Genomic DNA, 20,499 nt, shown 5'->3' on the forward strand with positions numbered 1-20,499 from the left:
CAGACGAGAGGCAAAACTGCACCAAAAAAAAAAAAAACCCAACAAACCAAACCAAACCAAAAAAACCCCAAACAAATCCAAAGCAAACCAAAACACCAAAAAACCCCTATTTTGTTTGTCAGCACCACTTCAGGTGAACTGAATGGCAGGATCTAGGAATGAGCGTCATAAAACTCTTATTTGAAACATTTTCTTTGCTCCAAACTTGTTGTTTAATAAGGGCCTTACTTCTAAAAGCATGTAGGTGTTTACGTGCACTTCAGCATCTTTACAAAGCCGGCACTAATTCCTTATTGAACTGTGGACTAAGGGTCTCCAAATAATCTGACAACCTCATATTGACTTATTTCAGTCAACCTCTAATTCTAACAAGAGCAAAAAGTTAAAAGAAGTCTCAGCTGTGTTAAAAAATTGCTTCACAAGCAAGGGAAAGAGTCAATCTGAAAAAAACCTGGGGTAATAAAAAACCTTTATAACTGGAATATTTTGGGAAATTTAGAAACAATAAAAGGCAAAAAACCTGTGAGAACCACTAACAAAGTTTCTAAAGTGTCACTGTTAAGTTTTAGGCTGTTAGCCCTGACAGCTTCAGTTCTGAGACTTTCTGCTCTACGCATTATTTTCCTGAGGCTTATTTGTCATTTGCAAGGCTCCCTCCACCTCTCTTGCCGTACTGCCTCTGCCTTCAAGACTTTTCAGGAGGGCTAATCCAATCTTTGGGCATTTTTGGAGTGGTTTGTGTTTCCCTTTTTGTGCTGGGGGAGACAAGAACAATCTTGTTTAAAATAAAACCCAAACAAGGGAAGATGAAGAGTGGGAGTACGTGAGGGAGCTAGTGGATAACTTACAGGGCTGTGAATCTCCTCCTGTCTGTAGGCTCCTCTTGTAGGCTGCAGTATGGATTCTGTGTTTAGTCTAGGCTCTTCCCAAATACCTGCTGCAGCTCTTACGTGGATTGCAGAGAGCCCAGCCCTGAGGGTGAGCGGCAAGGGAAGTCCTCCTCGCAAATGTCCGGTTTTGGATCAACACCCCCTGATTCTCCGTCAAAAACACGCACGTGCCTGCATTTCCCTTCCACTCCTATCTCGTAATGGTGTGCGGCCCGGCGGAGTCCAAACGCACCGAAGGGAAATGCCGGGATGGGGCATTCCTCATGGATGAGCCCTCAGAGATTTGAGAAGAACTCGTGGCAGGCCCGTAACCTCTGGGACGGCTCGGGGGCTGAGAGGGCTGGCGAAGGACCGCGCCAGTGTCACCTGCGCCTGCGACACCCCTCGGAGGGGCGGGAGGGCTGTCAGGACTCTGCGATCCCTCATACCGTGCCCTGCGCCATCCCCGGCACACGCAGGGCTCTGGCAGAGAGCGAGGGGCTTATGTACCCTTTGGCGTAAAAGTGTGGGATTTGGGGGTTTTTGTTTGTTTTGTAACGCCGACGGGAGTCTGAGGCAGCTCTGGGCACCCCGGGGATGGGCAGTAGAGAGCGCCCCCAGATTAGGAGGAATTTATTCACAGAAAGGGCAATTAGGGATTGGGAGCTGCCCGGGTAGGTAGAGGAGTCTCCGTCCCTGGGGGTGTTTAACGAAAGACTGGACGTGGCACTCAGTGCCATGGTCTGACTGACATGGTGGCGTTCGGTCACAGGTTGGACTCGATGATCTCAGAGGTCTTTTCTAATCTAATTTATTCTGCGATTGTGTGATTCGCACATACACTCGCCCACCTTGGGGGCCTCGGGGTGCAGGCCCGGTTGCGCGGCCCCTTTGCTCGCTGGCCGGGGACTGCCGGCCCGGGCTGCCATGTCTGTGGCGCAGCACGGCCCGGGACCGCCGGCAGGAACGCCCCGCCCGCCGGCGCAGCGGGGAACCGGCCGGGAGCCGGCGGCCTGTAGGGAAGGAAGGAGGGAGGGAGGGCGGCGGCGAAAGAACCGCGCTCTTCCCGCCGGCGCCTCAGCCCACCGGGCCGGGCAGCAGACATCGGGTTGTGTAGCAGACCGTGGAAGCTACAGGGTCTGACCAAGCTCCCCTGGGCCTACGCCGCGCACTTTTGGGCCGACAGATAAGGGCGTGTGGGGCGGGGCAGGAAGAAGGAGCCTTTTTTTTTTTTTCTTTTTTTTTTAAGGGAAAAACCCTTCGCCTTTAAGGGGCGGGGCCAGTGGAGTTTGCGGAAGAGGCCGGAGAGATGCGAGCGCTGATTGGATAAACGCGGTCTCGTGACGGCGGCTGGGGCGGTGCCGCTCCCCCCACCCCGCCGGCGCCCCGCGTTCCATTGTGTGCGCTAGCGCCGCCGGGCCCCGCCCCGCCGTGTCCCCGCCCGCAGGGCTGACCACGCCCCTGGTGGCGGCCCCGCCCCCCCGTGTTCTCTTGGCTCATTTCCGGCCGCCGCCGCCACCGCCGCTTCCCTCCGAGGGCTCGGGAGAGCGAAGGAACAACAGCCGCCATTTTGTTTGTGTGTGAGCGACGGAGGGAGGAGAAGGGAGCGAGAGGCCGAGCCGGACGGGGCGAGCCAGGGGGAGGGCAGCGCACAGAGACCCAGGGGCTCGGACAGGGGACGGGGAGAGAAGCGAGGAGCCTAGACGCCCCCCCCCCCCAACCCCAGCCTGCCCGTCCCCTCGCTATTCCCTCTCTTTCTGTTTCCTTTTCTCTCTTCTCCTTTTCCCGGAATTTTCTCTCCCCGCACTGCCCTCCGCCCCCGCTTTGCCCGCTCCGCACACACGCCCCCGGAGCGCCAGGCAGGGGCAGTAGGGAGCCTGCGCTCGGCCCCCGCGCTGCCGCCGTCCCGCCCCGGCCCCCCCCCCCCCCGCCGGGCAGCGCCGGGGACCCCCTCCCCCGCCCGGCCATTCCGGGGCGAATCCCCCGGCCTTCCCCGCCGTGATTTTTCTCCTGTTTTATTATTTTAATTTTACCTCTCGATCCTCTTCTCGGAGGGGTCGCTGCGCGGCCTCCCCTCCCACCCCGACTTCCAACCTCTTCGCTCCCTTCCCCACCCTCGCAGAGGCGAAGGGGGAGTCCCCCGCGCCCGAACAGCGGCCGAGGGTCTCCTCCCCCGCTCATCGCGCCCCGCATCGCCCGTGGGTCCGGGGGAGCTGAGACAGGCAGCCCCCTCCCTGCCACCATCCTCGGCCGCCCGGGAAGGGGGAAGGTAGGCAGAGAGGGCGGGAGGGGCCGGCTTCTTCCTCCTCCTCCTCCTCCTCCTCCTGCCGCTGCTGTGGATCGGCCCCTCTGCCTGCGCCGGAGGGGGGGGCAGCCTGCTACTGCGAACGAGAGAAAGAGGAAGGGGAAAGAAGAGAAAAAGGGGGGGCAGAAAGGGTGTTGAAACCCGCCCCCCACCTTCCCATCCCGCGATCGGTGCTGCCTCCATCAGGACAACAACCCCTCCTCCTTCCCTGCACAACAAGATGTGAAGCGGAGACTCCTGGGACTTATCCTCACCCTCCTCATCCTTACAGCTCCCCTTTCTGCAGCCATTAGCGACGGGCGAGGAAGAAGCGAGTGGAGCTGGGGACCCCGCGCACGCCGTGCCACTCCCCCCGCCGCCTCCCCCCCAGCCCCGTCGCTGGCGGTGGGTATTTTTTCGCAGGGTGGTGTTGGAGGGGGAACGAGCTGCTGCTAGAGGACGGTGATCTTTTTTTCTTTTTTCCTCCTCCTCTCCCCTCCTTCGCCCGCCTCCTTGTGGCGATGAGGAGGAGGAGGACGGCGCCGAGGAGGAAGAGGCTGATGGCGGCGGTGAGGAGGCAGCAGGAGGAGGAGACCCCCCGAAGGATGAAGATGATTATGGTGGCGGCGGCGAGGAAGCACCAGCACAACAGCCGGGATTAATTTTACGAAAAAAAAATTGAATATTCACCAGCCTCCATTTTTTTTTAAATTTTTTTTTTTTTTTGGCGGGGGCTTTACCTGCTCTTCCCATCTTCGTTCAGCCCTTTCGCCTGGGGAAAGAGGCCTCACCCCCGCCCGCCCCAGCTCCCACCTCTCCGAGCTTCTCCGCTGCCGCCCTCCCAGAGCCCGAGGAGCAGAAAAAGGGGAACTTGGCCCCCCTTCACCAGATCTTCCTCCTTGCTTTCGGCCTTATTGTTGTTCTTCACCTGACTCCGGGCCCAGAAGAACGTGAAGGTTTTGGGGTTCACCCCCCACCTTCTCTCTGCTCTGAGTGATTGTCTAAAAAATTAAAAATGGCCGAGAATGTGGTGGAGCCGGGCCCGCCTTCAGCCAAGCGGCCTAAACTCTCCTCACCGGCGCTCTCCGTCTCCGCCAGCGACGGCACAGGTCAGTCTCAGGGCCCCAGACCCTCCCCGCTTCTCGGTGCCGCAATTACTGCCCTTTTCTCCCCTCTTTTGCCTAAATCTCCTCCTCCCTTTTGCTGCTGTTAGCTCGAGCCTGCTCTTCTCCTTCCCGTCTGTTCTCGCTCCATTTGAAGCTATTTGCGTTAATGGCTTAGGGAGGGTTGTTCTGATGTTTTCGCCCTTCTGGTTTTTTGGAAGTGATTGAAAGCAAAGCTGTTCAGTTTATTGTGCTTTTGATCAGCTGCAGATAGGACTTAACAGTTCGTCATTTTCGTGTCTTTCACAATAGTAGCGATTACGAGCTCCTGTCTATGCATAATGCCAGTTGCAGAAATACGAAGTAGTGCTAAAGACGATGCTTTTGTACACTTAATTGTTGAATTACGTGTACAAGTTTCTTGGTTTTGTCTTGTATTTTGCATATACGTGGCTCTTTTGCAGCTTGTTTAGAAACGAGAGATTTATTTCTCTGCGATTTTTCTTTTTTCCTTCTTATGTGCAGTCTCCTTATACGATTTACTTTTTACAATCCTCCATTCTTCTTCCTGCAGAAGTGTATCCAAATACTGCTTTTCTCATTCAAATAGACCACCGGCTTTAGGAAAAACAGCTAAAACCAAAATCCAGATGCCACGCTTGGGGCATAAGGTTTATTGAGTCTCTTATATTCTTAAAGATGAAATTTTATTCCACCTTATTTGCATTAAGAATCAATATGGAGTGTAGTTAATCATGCATCTCCTGTTTCTTTGCTGCAAGACCAAAATGTCTGAAATTCCCCTGTAGACTTAAGAGCTGTGAAGAGAAAAGGGGCTTCTCTGCAGTCCCGCAAAGGTCTTTGGTGATGCTGGGAAGGCAAGCTAGAGCATGGAAATTTTAGGTGTCCCAATCCCTAGCAAATATGAACTGGTTGTACTGGGAGGGGGGAGGAAGTAACAAAGGGCTGTTCAGCCTTTTAATGCTGCTTGCGAAGCAGGTGAATATTTGGTGTAATTTTGCTGCGAGAGTACTCTGTTACCTGTCCCACTGGAGTTTCTTTGAACTCACATTAGATCCTGTTAATCTATGGGATGTGGAGGAGGCCTCCTCCTGCCAGTCTGGTGAGTGGTGGCATTTCTGAAGGCACCAGTGCTCTTATTCAATGCAGTTAGCAATTGGCAAGAAAAGGGAAGAGTTATTTTCTTGTTGTTGGTTTTGGGGGTATTTTTTTGTTTGTTTTGGTTTTGGTGGGTTTTTTTTGGTTTTTTTTTGGGGGGGTTTTTTTTTTCCTGACAAGCTCTTTGACAACACCAGATTTTAATAATAGATCTTTGAGCAGTGGATGTGATTCTACTTGGGATCATCGCCAAAATTTTGATTTTTGCCTTTCCTATTCTCAGTGAATGACGTATTAGTTTTGAAAAGTTTGTGTGTGACTTTTAGTGCATATTAAATACAGCCAATATTGTGTTGTAAGTGGAGGACATGACTCTTCTACTCTCTTACTAGAGACCTGTTGGTATTAGGGCGAGGGTTGGAGAAGCTACTCTTTGGCTAGAACGAGTTGTTGCCTGTTTTTGTGCTAGATTTGGAAAACAGTGATTAATTCAGTAGTAACTGTTTTAAATTTGCCTTGATAGTGGTTATTTTGCTGTGTTTAGAGAGGTGAAATAAAAATATTTTGTGAGAAAAGTCCTGATACTTTAAAAATATGAAAGTTAAAGGCACGTTTTGATTCAAATGAACACACATCTAAGTTCAGACATTTGTGGTCAAATAAAGGTTGGATAATTTGTGAATGTATTTCAGTTTAACAGGTGCAGACTCTCACAGAATACTTAGTCTTTAGTTGTTAACTTACTGGGCAGCTTTTTGTAGTTAATAAATGGACTTTTTACAGTTTTGGTGAAACACTAGGGACTGGACAGTTTCAGTACTTTTCAGACAGTTTCAATTTTTTCCAAAGTGATTGGGACTGTCATCACCTGATAGCTATGCTGAAGTTCATAATGGTGCAAACACTTCATTAGTGCTACATAAGACCTACTGAAGAGTTCTTAATCTTGTGACTTTTTTAATTGCCAAGTAATTATGGGACAGTTTTACTTTCTGTGTTTTTTAACATTACGTATAATATCTATTTCTGCGAATAAAATCCAACCTATGAACCAATGAATGTATTTTGAGGGTTATATTTTTTCATTTGCTGCTTGAAACTGCAGTTTTTGTCATACTTCTGCTTTGGGAAACTGCTTTGAAGTTTACAAATTTTTAACCTATCTGCTGATTAAATTTGCTTTGAAATAGTGCAAGCGGCTGTCATGAAGTAAATTCCACTTATAGAATCTCGTATTGTCCCCACTCCTCGGTTAATAATAGGAAATAAGTAACATGGTACTTATGTACTTACTCAAGCACTCTTTTTAAAACTGTTAGATTCTCAGCACTATCAGAGAGAAGGAGAAAGGCAAGATGCTTGCACTGTTGATGAAATCTTTTTGCAGCAGCTGTGCATAGTGCTGTTTTTGCTGTTGACTTTTTGATTAGTTTTTTTAATCTGAAATATTTTAGTTTGTTAGATATGTAAAAATTATGACTAACTCGTGTTACATTATTCCCACACTTGAAGATTTTAAGTATATTTATATTGAAGACCAAGAGGAGTCTCTAACTCGTGTTTTCACTATAGACCTGGATGATACTTATATTCTGGGCCTGGAATGTACTAATCTCTAATGTTGGTGGCTTTCTTCTAAAAAGAAGTAAGCAGAGATTGTCCTAATAGGCTTGATTTATTGGCAGCAGCCAAATATAGCTACATTTCCCACTTTTGTTGCAGTGCTGCATCTTCTTCGGTCTTAAAAGTTATAGATGGTTCATGTGTTCCCTGCTCAGAATTTGCTTTGCCATGGAACATACTGCATTAGTGTCCTTTTAAGTTGCTTTTTTAATGCCGGTTCAACCTTAATGATGCAAACTGAAATGTTTGTAGCACATCTTGTAATAGTAGTTTAGAAAGTCTTGGTACTTGCAGCATCCTCTAATATGTTAGAATTTTTGAATGGTCTCACTTTTTCTTTAATGTTGTATAGCTCTCGAATAATTTCAGAGACAGAACTGTGTGGGATTCCCTTGAACTACACAGGTTTTTCTACAATTTGTTTTTCCCCCTTTCTCTATTTAATTGTTAAATTTGTTGCAAAGAAGAATGGTAATGATCTATATATCTTGTCCGGGTCTTAAGTTTTCTGAGGGCCATTACAACTCTACAGTAGGGTCATCTTTTGGTGACAACAGTGACTTTGTTACACTTCAGTACCAGCAGGGTTACATTGACAGAAGATGACACTGACTACATCGCCAATGTAGCATCTTTGCTCATCTTTCTTAACTGGTAGCAACATTTTTGATAAGTTGCACCTACTCTAGCAAGACTTTCTTAAACATTACCTTAGCAAACTGCTGCATATTATTCCCCCCACTGTAACAGAATAACTGGAGTGCATCCTGCGGAATTCTCTCTTGGAGTAAAATGAGTGAAAGTTGTTCATAAAGATAGATTTTTTTAATTGGATTATTTAAACCACATGTTTTGGTATTGGTGGGGGGGGGGGTGGGGAATTGAGAGGTGTCTTTTTATTTGTGGATCCCTTAACTTTACCTACAGCAATGCAGGTGTTCTGAAATTGCTATGTGCAGATTTCTATGGTATATTCAGGGCAGGAGAGTTTTATCGTATTTTACATGCTCCTTCCCCCCACTTAGAAATAAGCTGTTTTCTGTGAACTGGGAAAGCATTTTGGGCTCTGGTTTCAGAGCTGCTCTGTTTCTTCACAGAGTAAAAATGGAGTACACCCCATGCTGCATTGTGTTTGTATAGTATCATGTTTTTAGGCTGCTTGATCTGAAAATAAGATTTTAAGTGCTTAGTGTTTCAGGCTTGCTGGGACACTGGAAGTCAGTTTTCTACGATTAGTTGGCATGTGTGTTATACCAAAGAACAGAGAGTATTTTGTGGTGCGTGCCTTAACATCCTTCAGTTTCCTATATCTAAAAGTCACGTTTTTTCTGTGCAGTAGCACATCTTCCATCTCCCTTGAAGTATCCATCTTTTGTAAAGTCTGGATGTTCCTTTTTTTCAGGAACTGTTTCTGACCTTTTAAATTTTGCTCTCCCTCGCATCAAAGGTCTAAGACCTGTAATGAAACTTCTCTTCTGGACTACTGCAGTTTTGACTGATACTTTTCTTTCATTCATTCCTAGTGAATCAGGATGTTTATTTTCTCAAAATGAGTTGTATTAATCTTACCCCACTGCTCTTTTCAGTTCTATTTTCTGAGAGCTGTGTGGTTTTTGCTAGTGTTTGTACATGCTACATTTAAAATGAACAATTTCTCATCAATCTGTTTTCTAGCTAACATTAAAGACCAAATGATTAGCTACATTTTAACTTACAGCCATCAGTTAAATGTTTTCATCCCTTCTTGTTAAAAGCCTTATTTCTTGCTGTTTTTGCCTTAAAATGTCATTTGATGGATGGATTATACTGTAAGTCAAGTACTGCAGTGGTAGATGCTTGTGTGGCAAAAATGAGTGTCATTGCTGTGTAGCTAAACAGGCTCTCAAAGTAACTGTATTAGGAATAAATATAATTTAAGTCTGTGAGACTTCTTTGAAAAGTAAACCAATCATTCATATAGTGCTTAGTGATTTTTTTTAAAGAAAAGCATGTGTACTTTTGAACATTGTAGGTTTCCAAACTGCTGTATCTATTCTTTGCGTCTTTCACTGTGTAGACTCTGTCTCTGAGATGAGGTAGCTTTCTAACACTGCTCAGGAAAAGTACCTGTTTTTTAAAAAAGTACTCTAACACGAGGACCATACATACCACAGTGTAAAACTGAGTGTTGAGCACTTACAGATAAAAAACCTTTGAAACTGGAAAACCAGTTTACAATTGCAATTTAAAACTAGATTCACAAGTTTAATATTGCAGTGAAAAACCTTTGTTTGAGAAAAGACTTAGGAATTTGAATCCTACATTAAAAAAAAAAAAAACAAAACTAAATTTTCCATCTTGTTCCTCACAATCCTAGAGCAGGGCTTACTTTGGTCACTTGTGCATTTGCAGAAAACCAGATTTTATCTGGGAAGGGTCTATAAGACTCTAGGTTTTAGTATATGTGTTTGGGGGGTGTGGGTCTAATAAGATACTGGGGCTAAATACTGAACTTCTGCTGTAGGAGTTCTGGTTTTTTGTATCTTTATAACTTGGAGCAAACCACTTTATTAGTAACTTTCAATTTGGTGTGATTTAGTGTCTATTTCCTGCATCTTCTCTGCAGGCTATTTGATAATCTCCAGTGTGTCACCTCAGTGTCTTGCTTAGCAGGAGCAGCCTTTCAGTGGTTGTTCCAACTGTGTAAAGATACTACTTCACCATTTCTCATCACTTGATTTTGTGCTCCTTCTGAGAGGGTTTGCCCAAAAATCACTTAGATTTATTACTTGACAAATGAAGTCATTTTGCTGTGTAGATTTCACTGACAACTAAACAATGCACACCTGTCTCCAAGGATTTTGTTTTTCTGTCTTTACTTAAGCTGTAGCAGCAGGCTGAAGTAAAATACATCTGTCTCTGCATATGGTGGTGTGCCTGATAAAAAACTTCTGAGGCTGCCTTGAATTTGTAGAACTTTAGGTAGAACTTCAGCTAGGGCAGAGATCCTCCCCCTGAACAGGATCTGACAACCTATCATTCTCTTCTTAAGCAGCAACAGGTTTTCTTTAAATGGACTGGCATATGAACGTATTTAAAGTTCTCTTAAAAACTTGATGTGCAGTATTTTCCTTCAAGCACTTATTTCTTCCAAATATTTTTGAAGAAAATAAGCAGAAGGAGTGTTGAATTCTGATGGACTCAAACCGCAGTAACTTGTTGCTCACTTGATGCTGTTCTTGTAAACACACCTGACATCAAGCATGTCAAATTGCAGACCAGTCTAAGATTTTTTATTACAAAGTGCAAGTTAGGTACAGAACCTTGAAAAACAGGTTATTTTCTATTAGTGGTTATTATGAGATAGGGCAGATAAAGATTTAGCTCTTTCCCATTTGATGGTGTGAAACACCTCTGTACTGCATTTTTTGTTGTATTCCCTTAAGAGATCTAAGAATAGGAGTTTTAAATGCTCTTTGCTTGCAGAATCAGGATTTGCTATTTCCTTTTTTGTAGGACTTCCAAATACCACTGAATAGACAATTTCTCTTGTTTTAAGAGAGATTGTAACATGCTCCTACTGTTTTAATGGATGAAAAGACACAGATTTTCAGGGTTTTTTCCTTTTTGGAATCCTAATAAAAAGTCCATCAAAATGCTGATATATGGCTTGCTCAGTACAAATTTTGCTGAAGCTAAACTGACTTTTTATATGTTACTGTGTGTAATTCCAGGAAATCTGGGGTGTTACTGGTTTAAGATAATGAAGTCTGATCTGTTATTTTGTTTACTTTTTTTTTTTTTGTTGTTTTTTTTTTTGTACATAAATTCAGCATTGCTCTTTTCTTTTACTCTGGAGTAATGTTGAATGAACTCAGAAAAGTGACTTGACTTTTTGGTAATTGTATATGCAGATTGCATCATTTCAAAGTCGTTGTTAACTTGACAATGAAATGAACTTTACTCTTTTCTTGAAACTGATTTGTAATTGCTTCTAAAATGAATCAGTGTGTTCTGTGCACATAAGGGTGTTCCCATCCTATCTGCATGTACCCAGTTTTTGTCCACCAGCTGCTTTAACTTTCTAGATCTGTGTGCATACACAGAGAACAGTAATACTAATTTAGAGACTTTTGACTCAAGTTAAAGGTAGCCCAATGAAATTTATGCAACTAGCAACATGTTCACAAGGAAATTATTAATGGTATGACTTCAGCATTTTGGAATTAAAATATCAAAACTTCATCTTATATGGGTTATCAGTGATGGCAAGACTAGTGCCTTTGTAACAACATGAATAAACAGGTACATGAATAAAAATGTCTCTGAAATTCCTCCTTAAGTAATATTAAATCTTTAAAATATCCTATTCCTGAATTTTGACCCCAGTCTTCTCCATATGATTACACCACTTCTGTTTCCCTAGAACAGTTACAATTCTGTATTTCAGACTTGTAACCATTGCATTTTCACTATGGTTTTCTGTGGTTAACTCCTGCTATCATCTGTATCTCTAAATACTGTTTTTTTGAAGAACTTTGAATATGAAACAGAAAAGTTTGTTATAAATACAATTTTCTTCTGAAGCTGCAATAGCCATGCATCAATCAGAGTCTACTAAAATAGGCATTTCAGTTGATATTGGTTTGGGAAAAGTGTGACTTAAACTTGCAGGTTATTGAGACTTCACAAAACTGAGACTATTTTCCTTAAGCAAAAGTTGATGTGTTTGACACCAGTGTTTAAATAGGGATTAGTATAGCTTAAAAAATGGAGAGAGCATGGTCCTAATTTTCTGGACTTCAGTAGATGTTGAAAGATATGCTGTTGGTTCTTTAGAACAATTTTTTTGTTGTTGTTGTTGTCCACACTTGTAAAATACTTACACTTATGCCTGATTGTTACAACTAATACTGGAATCGTGTGCATTCTGCATGGTGAGTTGGGTTTTATCAATAAATGTTTGATTGTTTATAAAAATATTTGTGCCAGAAGTTGTGTGCTACCATAGTATGCTAACATGTTTTGAACCTTCGTGTTTGTTTTCCAGTTGTTTTAAATAAGGTTTTTTAATATGCTTTCTGTTTGTATTGTTTACAGTCTTACCTCAAATTACAATGTTTCTTGTTGTAGTGAAGAAATTCAGGTCTTTTCTGGATTGGCAGGGAAGGAAGGTGACAGTGCTTTCCCAATTTCTTACAGGGAACAGAATTAATCTTGAAGTCTGATGCTGAAGGCTGTTACTCAAATAGCAAAATACAGAAGACAGATTCTCAGTTGCTGCTGAGCAAGTGATTGCCCTCCATTAGGGTTATACAGGGAGGGCTGTCTGAGGATTTTGGAAGCAGTAGCTGCAATGATGACCTTGCTATCTTAGGCTGATGTGGATGTTTTGCCCCTTCATTTTAAATAAATTTAGTAGATGAATTTAAAATTAATTCTACGTTTTAAGTTAGAACATTTTGGCAGAGCTTGTCTGTGAAGCGGTTGTGGCTTCGTAGAGTATCTACAAGAAAAGCCCCCTCTTTTAATGGATTTGATGGTCTGATCTCCAAAGTGTGGTATTGCTAAGTTCCTACCAGGTTGGTGTGTGCCTTTTCCTTAGGCATGTGGGTTTTTGACTGGGTTTTTTTGTTCGGGTTTTTTTCTTCTTCCCCGATAAAACTGCCTGGACTTGTCTAGCTTAATTTTCTGTCATTGTAGAGGCCTTGGGAATTGATGACTTTATTAGCACTTTGTGTCAAGTCTGTATTTCACCTTTGCTTCTACATTTTCATGGATGTTTGAGGATTATCTTATGAGATTGTATCTACTTTTCTTGTCCTGCCTTTTTTGGTTTTATGTTTTGAGTTCTGGCTTCTTTTTTTTTTTTTTTTTTTTGAGGGCATTTCAGACAGTGTCTTTTAGGGCCTGTAATGCTGGTGCTTGACTGCAAGCTCGAACGGCTGATTTCTCTGGAATACTGGTGGGATCTTCTGGGCACTTTCTCTGTTACATGTAGGCCCTGTTCAATTATGGGTAGATTTTGCATCCCCATGCAGCGAAGATAGTGACCTCAGCACCCTATTGTTATTCTTTGTCTGAAAGCATGGCAGAGGTGTCGTGTTTTCCATGTGGTCCAACATCATCTGTGGTTCCTGTCATCCCTGTCCCATACATGCTTTGTATTCAGTGTCCTGTAATAAGCCTTGTCTGCTTGTCTCGTTGTCAACCCAATGACTGTGATATAAGTTGATCTACTAAGAGGTTGCTGGGCTTCAGAAACATTTGTGTAAAAAAAGGTGACTGTTCAGCAGCTTTCAAAGATGGTGTGTCTCTGTTTGGAATATGCAATAGGGGAAACAGGGACAGAAACTGTGGGGTTTGTTATCTCTTTGCTGGTCTGACAGGTAGGCTCAGGAGTCAGTAGCCGTCTGACCTATCTGCCATGCAGGGTTCTTGAGGCATTGCTGATCACACATGATGCTTTTCCTTCAGCTTGTACCAATTCTTCTCAAGACTGAATGCTCGAATGTCTTGAGTCTGAGGGTTCATTCCTGTGAGAATAAAGTGTTGCCATTTTGTAGCACGTGGGGATGTTCCTAGAAAACCAGTATTGTTCACTGCAGCCTATTTGCTAGGACCAGATGGTTTCCATATAGACAGAAATTCCTGTTTTATTCTGAAAGGTGGGTAAAGGTCTGTTGTCTTAATCCAGAAATGAGAAAATAATGGGATCCTGAATGTAGGCTAGAAAGCATGTAAAAGAAACTTGTGTGTCCCACCTGAACACGTGCTGATTTCCCTGCTAACTAGTTAGTATTGATATATTTTCCCTGCTTTATAAACACTGTCATAAATTGCTACCTTGCCTTCTTTGAGATCTGGTGCTACCAGGTGCTCTTGCAGTAAAAGTAACTTGAAATAAATATTTTGTAGCTAATTTGAAAATTGATCACTTGATAAGACATTGGAGTCTTATTGACTTAAGGATTTTGATTGCGCACTCTGCATATGTATTAGTTTAAAGTCCATTTTGGTGCCAGGTGGCTTTTCAACCCAGGCTGGCCGTTTCCTTGCATGTTGCAGATTAGACATTGTCGAAGGCAGATGTAGCAGTGTGAAGTCATAGTTTGTCACAGGTATCCTGTCCTTTCCCAGGTGTCAGTCACTTCCCCCTCTCCTTGCCCTGACCCCTGCTGGGTGCTGTCTGTCAGTCCTGGCATTCCAGAGGGGCATCGAGTGATTGGCAGAGTTCAAAAGATGCCCTGCATCCCTGGGGGGCCATTGGCCCACCCAGGTGTCCCTTGCACCTGAGACCTGCCCACACTCTACCTGGTTGGTGGGTTCCCTACTCCCTCCCTCCCCCTCTCCTTGGGCCTAAAAGAGAATTCTTTGAGAAACTGTTACGAGATTCAGAATTCTGCCGTCTGAATAAATTCTGGATCGAAACTCTCTAGCAGAATCCACTCCTTTCTCTCACCTTGCCTTAAAGCATCTGCACAGAGGTAAAACCAGGGCTTTGCATGTCTGAACTTGTCTCTAGGGCCAGCTGCAGCTACCAGCCAGCCAGAGGTGTCTCTGAGGTGAATACACTGCAGTTGCGCCTTTCGGTCAAGCAGCAGAGGCTAGACAAGCCCAGATAAGCCCCATCTGGATATATATATTGGTATTTATTCCTACAGGCAGACTTTTAGGAGTAGAATGCAAAATCAAGAATTCAGTCCATTGTATGCAGTGCAGGTTAGTACACTGATTTTTGAAGTTGCCTCTTCTCACAGTTTAGGGCACAGTTCATATGACCTAATCCAGTTTAACTGAACTGCCACTGGTAGAGATGGACCTGTTCCTACTGTCTTTTCTGATTTTCTCACTACAGATCTAATGTAGCCAGGGTAAGTTGTTGTGATGTTTTGGTTTTTTTTTTTTCTGAAGACTTGCTAAGTGTTCAGTAGTGGTACAGTTCTTAAAAGGAAATTATTATATGCTTTTGCATGTTGAGATGATCACAGATTAAGACTTTCAGATCTACTACTTAGATGTTGTTTTGAGGTTTTCTTTTCTTTGCTTCTTGGGTTTCAGCAGCAATCTATTCTATATGTTCTTGTTACCTGTAGAAAGAAATACACTAATAATACCATAAACAGCATAATGGGGAATCACTCTATGCTGCTCTATTGGGATCAGGATTCAGGTCCACCATTGACACTTCCTACCAGTGTGTTACTGGATGGTTTTGGGCTTTAGGCCAGATACTGTCAGTTCTGTTACATCCCAATTTTTCTGTGTTAGGATCTCTAGAGATGATGAATCAGGTGGATGAACCTTTGCAGAACTAATCTTCCTCCTCTGCCTTCCCACAAGCTTGATTTTGTTAGTGAGAAATCTTTGTGCATATCCTCAATGAAACAGATTGCAAGAGTAGCAGTGAGCTCGGTGTACTGGAAAGTCAATCAGCTCTCTGGATACTTCTCACCATTGTCTTAAGCTATGCCTTTGTCTCTTTTATGAGTATATATGATCTTGTTTTCACATGGTTTGTGAGCTGCCTGGTCCAGCCTTGTCAGTTTTTGGCTTGGTCACAGGTAGAACTCTCTACAGTGGCCTTTAGGGCACCAGTTCTATGTAGAAGACTGAAATGGATTGCAACTGTTATATATAGTCAAGGTTCTTTTCGTCTTTGTTTCTTTGAAGTTTTGTTTCAGTCCTGTATCTGAAAATTTCTGCCTCACAGCAGTTGACTGAAAATGTAATTTTCATAGCTGACCAGACAATTGAAAGTTTTTTTCTAGATCTGCTGGCTAAAGAAGACTTTAGAGGTTTATTTTTGGAAAAGACTTCTAAAAAGTGCAAATTCATACCAGAATATTGCATTCTTGGTAGTTACTACTTACAATTCTGGTTAATAGTTGACAGTATTCTTTCACAATGAATTGTCTCTAGTATATACTCTAGGATTAAAAATCCTAGCAAGTTAGTTTTACGTAAAACTTTTATATTGAATATCTTAAATGTTTTGATGTAAAGAATAAATACAATTAGGATTATTTCACAACCATTCAGGTTGGGGGTGGGTTTTGTTAATGTAGCTGGTGCTGTGTTGTGTCTTAAGGTATTAATAAAAAGAATTGATGCCACTTACAGTTTTTATGGCATTTTTCTTCCTGTTCACTGATGTCACAGAATGACCAGGCCAAGGAGCTCAGATTGCTTGTACCTGGATGCTCCAGTTAGTAATGAGTAGTAAACCTTAAAGCTGGAGTTATCTCCTCATTTATGGGGAGGGAGAATTTAAGGAGGTGAGGTCTTCAGATTAAGTTTTTCTTATGAGTCAAGATGACCAAGTCTTTGTCTCTCAAAACAGGAATTGCACTGCCCCTTTGTGATGTTACATCTGAAATCATCTATATGGGTCTTCCTGAGAAAATACTATGTGGTAGTTTGAAAAACAAATTAGTTTTTCATATTCAAACATTTACCAGTCACCAGTTGGTTTTGTGAAGGACTTTATATGCAATTGTCTGAACACAAGAAAGGTGAAGCAAGGATTTTTGGTGTGGGACTTGCCCTGTTCTGGGAGTTGTGCTTGTTCAAGAGCAGAAATTCTTTGCCCAACTAGAAACAGTCAAAACCATGATCTTTGGACTGTGTGGCTGCTGGTGGGAGATGTCTGGGCTGTCATGATGGTTGTGTTGTAGGTACAGGCATTGTGGTGGGTCGTGTTTTTTCCAGTCACTTAATTTTGTTTTCAGTTTTGTTTGTTCATCATTGAGGACAACAGACTAACTTGTGAGTTCCTGATTGTATCCTTTACCCCTTCCTCACTCATGGGCTCTTTGTCAGGGTATTAGCATTCAGGATGTAATGTTTCAATAGTTGCCTGTTGTCCTAACAGGCTTCTTAAGGTGCCAATGAAAGCTGATTTAAGCTGTCATCAATTTTTTTATTGCCTTTTCCATTTCCTTGATCTCTAATTTTAGGGTCTCTTCCGCTAACTCTTTCCATGTTCATTGAAACGTAATTCTTAAGCTAAACACTGAGCATTGTACGTTGGTTTTGGTTTCAGTTTTAGGTTCGGGTTTTTTTTGGGGATGGGGGAGTATGTGGTGTGTTTTTAGATCAATCTAAACATTAGATCGATCTAAAAACACACAACATTAAGTTCATAATTTAAGACGAAAGAGAACTTGGACAAAGATTTATTCTTCTGATTGTTCCTTCGCTTCAGAATCTTCAGAAATACCAGTCATGCAAATGAAAGATCAGTCCTTAGTGTGTCTTGCAAAGCATAACTTCTAGCACAAGATATATGATAATGAAGAATAGGCTATCTCATTTTAATAGTTTAAAAGTTCTTTAATGGAAATTTTCTGTCTCTGGAGGTTTGTAGTAATGTAGAGTGTGTAAAAGGGGTGTTAAAATCCCTGTTGTGGTGTACCTGCATTCTTGCCAATCTCATACCATATTTTCAGAATTCTGAAGTCATAATCTTATCTGTGACAACACTTGTGAAGTTGTAGAAACTCTGTTAGTCCAGGTGTTTGGCAGTTTGGCTACAGTATCATGTGAAACATTTTAAACAGATCCGTAATGCTGACGAACCTTTCTGACTTACATGCTGTTCAGCTGTAGTCTTTTCTCACTAGTATTTGGACTATTTGCATCTTGAGCTCCACCTTTTTTTGGTCCCTGTAGCCAAGGCTGCGTTTGAGCTTTGCATTCCTCACCAGACGCTTATTGTTGGTGAGAACACACCAGCTCCTCTCTCACTTGGAGAGGGAAGTTGTCATTAATGCATGTCAAAAACCATAAGCTTTCCAAGTTATTTTTGGTTAAACTACCATAGATTAAATAGACCAAGGTGCATATACTACTGCAGACATAAGGACTTGTTCTCTTGAGCAGATCAGTGTTGGGTACTATGTCATATTCTTGTATCTATATATTCCAAGTAGCAATCTTTCCCCACTTAGTTACCTTGGGGATTGCTTTGCATGGGCTCTTGAGATGGGAATTTGTTTTTTCATCCTGGTGTTTTGCGCAGCTTTGTGGCAAGGACCCTCCAGGGTTACTTTGTTTTCTGACAGTATTTGTTGTGGGAAGATAGTGGCGGTCCAGTGAAGTTCAATGAAATTTGGCAATTCAATGCTGGTAATGACTGCATGTGAAAGAGTAAAAAAACCAAACAACTACCCAAAAAAGAAACCAAAACAACCAACCAAACCAACTGCCAGAAAACCCAATTCAACATAAAACCCTATAGCCTGTTTATTATTTAATAAGAAGTAAACATTTTTAAAGTTATATTCTGTATTAATTATTGCTGTTCCAAAAGTGAAAAGTTTAGAAAAAAATTTAAAGACAGTGTTTTCCCATCAACCTGCTAATTCTTATTTGTAATTGCTCTTGAATTCCATTGGCTAACTGGGAGATTTCTGTATGTAATTTCTCCCCCCCTTGTCAAAATTCTCAAGTTGAGCCATCATAGGCTGAGATATCCACTGATCTTTCAACACAAATTGTAGAAAGCTGAAGTAGAATGGTTTTCATGGTTTTCTCTAGTTTAGACCCTGCAAAGTTTAGAATCACTTTTATCCTGATGAATTAGATAGCTTTCAGTAACAACTGGTAAGGGAATTTTGCTCAAATACAAAAAGTCAAGTTTTGCTGGAAATGAAAAAGTAGAAACTTCAAGATGCTATTAATTGCTCTGACCTCATACACAATCTATTTTGTTTTTCAGATTTTGGATCACTCTTTGATCTGGAACATGACTTGCCAGATGAACTGATCAGCTCCACAGAACTTGGACTCACCAATGGTGGTGACATTAATCAGCTGCAGACCAGCCTTGGCCTGGCACAAGATGCTGCCTCTAAACACAAGCAGCTGTCTGAACTTCTACGGGCTGGTAGCTCCCCAAATCTCAATATGGGGGTCGGTGGCCCTGGCCAGGGCATGGCCGGTCAAACCCAACAAAACAGTCCTGGAATGGGAATGTTGAATAGCATGGTGAAAAGCCCCATGGCACAGGCTGGGTTGACTTCTCCCAATATGGCGATGGGTGCGAGTGGGCCGAACCAGGGTCCTTCTGCTCAATCCACAGCAGCAATGATGCCAACAGTGAACAGCCCAGTTAACCAGCCTGGCATGGGAATGAACACAGGGATGAATGCTGGCATGAATCCTGGGATGTTGGCAGCAGGCAACGGACAGGGGATGATGCAGGGGCAAGTCATGAACGGTTCCATTGGAGCAGGCAGAGGGCGACCCAATATGCCCTACCCAAACCCAGGAATGGGCACTGGGAACTTGCTGGCTGAGACCCTGCAACAAGGCACTCCACAGATGGGAGGGCAGGCTGGACTAAGAGGGCCACAACCTGGAGCCATGAACAAGGTAAGGCAAGCTAAACTTCATTACTTCTCCTCATTGTTGACTTTATTTTGTAAAATTAATCCTCTGTGCTGTGGATTCTATAGGATTTTTTCTTTAAGAATCCTGTATGATGGATTAAATAGTTTAAATGCTGCTAAAGTGGAATTTGTGATGGTCATAGGAAGCAAAAATTGAATCTTGCACAACAAGCAAGACTATGACTAGATTAAAAAGCCTATTTTGGAAATCTTGTGACAGTACAGATTATCCATTACACTGAAAAGTAACTTGATTGTATTTTATTCTATTTTATGCTTTCTCTGCGACTGTGGTTTTCCATCTAATGTGATGCTGGTATTGTGAGTGTGATGGGAATGCATCAGGACCTTTTAGGTGCTGTGGTGCTTTTTTCTGTATGACAGTTAATGCAGATATTTGTCTGAGATAAGCTGAGTGTTTGTGCTGTAGCAGATGCTGAGAGCTGCTCTACTCACTGTGTGTGCTGGGTATTCGAGTTAGTGGTGGAGAATGAAAGCTTGTGTGGAGGTCTGAAGACAATGTTGAGATCTTAAGACTGCTAATCTGACTCGGTTCCAGTTTTAGAATTTGCAATGGCTTTGTCTATTGGAGAGTAAACCAGAAAGCTTAAAAAACTGTATTTTTAAAACTGAGTGGGAAATAAATGTACTTTTGTAATCCAGGAGGTTGGAAGAAAGTTGTCATAAGTCACCGAAAAGATGAGAGAAGACCTACTGGTTTAACTAAGGATAAAAGGATGTCTTTAATTTCATTTTTGTCGTGCACAATTAGCCAGCTTAGGGTAGGAGCCACTTGAGTATTCTCCATTTTTTTTAATGTTTTGATCAAAAGCCTAGAAAATACTTCAGCTCACTTTAAGTGGGTATTTTGTGTTTCTTGGCTACTGAGGGGAGAGGTTTTTTAAAGGTCCTTTGCAATACCTAAATCTGTCTCTGAATGCCTAAAGTCAGTCCATTTGGAGGACTTGGAATGATAAGTAACAGTCTATGAATGTACTTGATACATACTTAAAAATTATATGGTGTATTAAGGGTTTTGTCATACTTTAATATATTAAGTGAAATTACTTTTGTGTCTTATGAACATTATTTATGCGATTCTTTGGTCTTCATTGCTTGCTTAAGCT

General features: G+C 42.6%; 1 protein-coding gene and 1 long non-coding RNA gene across 4 annotated transcripts in view; one reads left to right on the top strand and one right to left on the bottom strand.

The window, feature by feature from the left end:
• LOC132327365 (uncharacterized) overlaps positions 1-2,784 on the bottom strand; it is a 29,564-nt gene extending 26,780 nt beyond the window's left edge. For all 3 annotated transcript variants that reach the window (XR_009486522.1, XR_009486523.1, XR_009486524.1), the window contains exon 1: positions 849-2,784. This is a non-coding gene — a long non-coding RNA (uncharacterized LOC132327365). The remainder of the gene's footprint in view (positions 1-848) is intronic.
• A 983-nt stretch (positions 2,785-3,767) lies between these two features.
• Positions 3,768-20,499, top strand: part of EP300 (E1A binding protein p300) — a 61,235-nt gene continuing 44,503 nt past the window's right edge. The window contains exons 1-2 of the mRNA XM_059846511.1: positions 3,768-4,262; positions 18,700-19,355. Coding sequence (XP_059702494.1) covers positions 4,169-4,262; positions 18,700-19,355 — 750 coding nt within the window. The 5' untranslated portion in view covers positions 3,768-4,168. The remainder of the gene's footprint in view (positions 4,263-18,699; positions 19,356-20,499) is intronic.

The sequence above is a fragment of the Haemorhous mexicanus genome, chromosome 5 (assembly GCF_027477595.1).
Source record: "Haemorhous mexicanus isolate bHaeMex1 chromosome 5, bHaeMex1.pri, whole genome shotgun sequence".
Lineage (NCBI taxonomy): Eukaryota > Metazoa > Chordata > Aves > Passeriformes > Fringillidae > Haemorhous > Haemorhous mexicanus.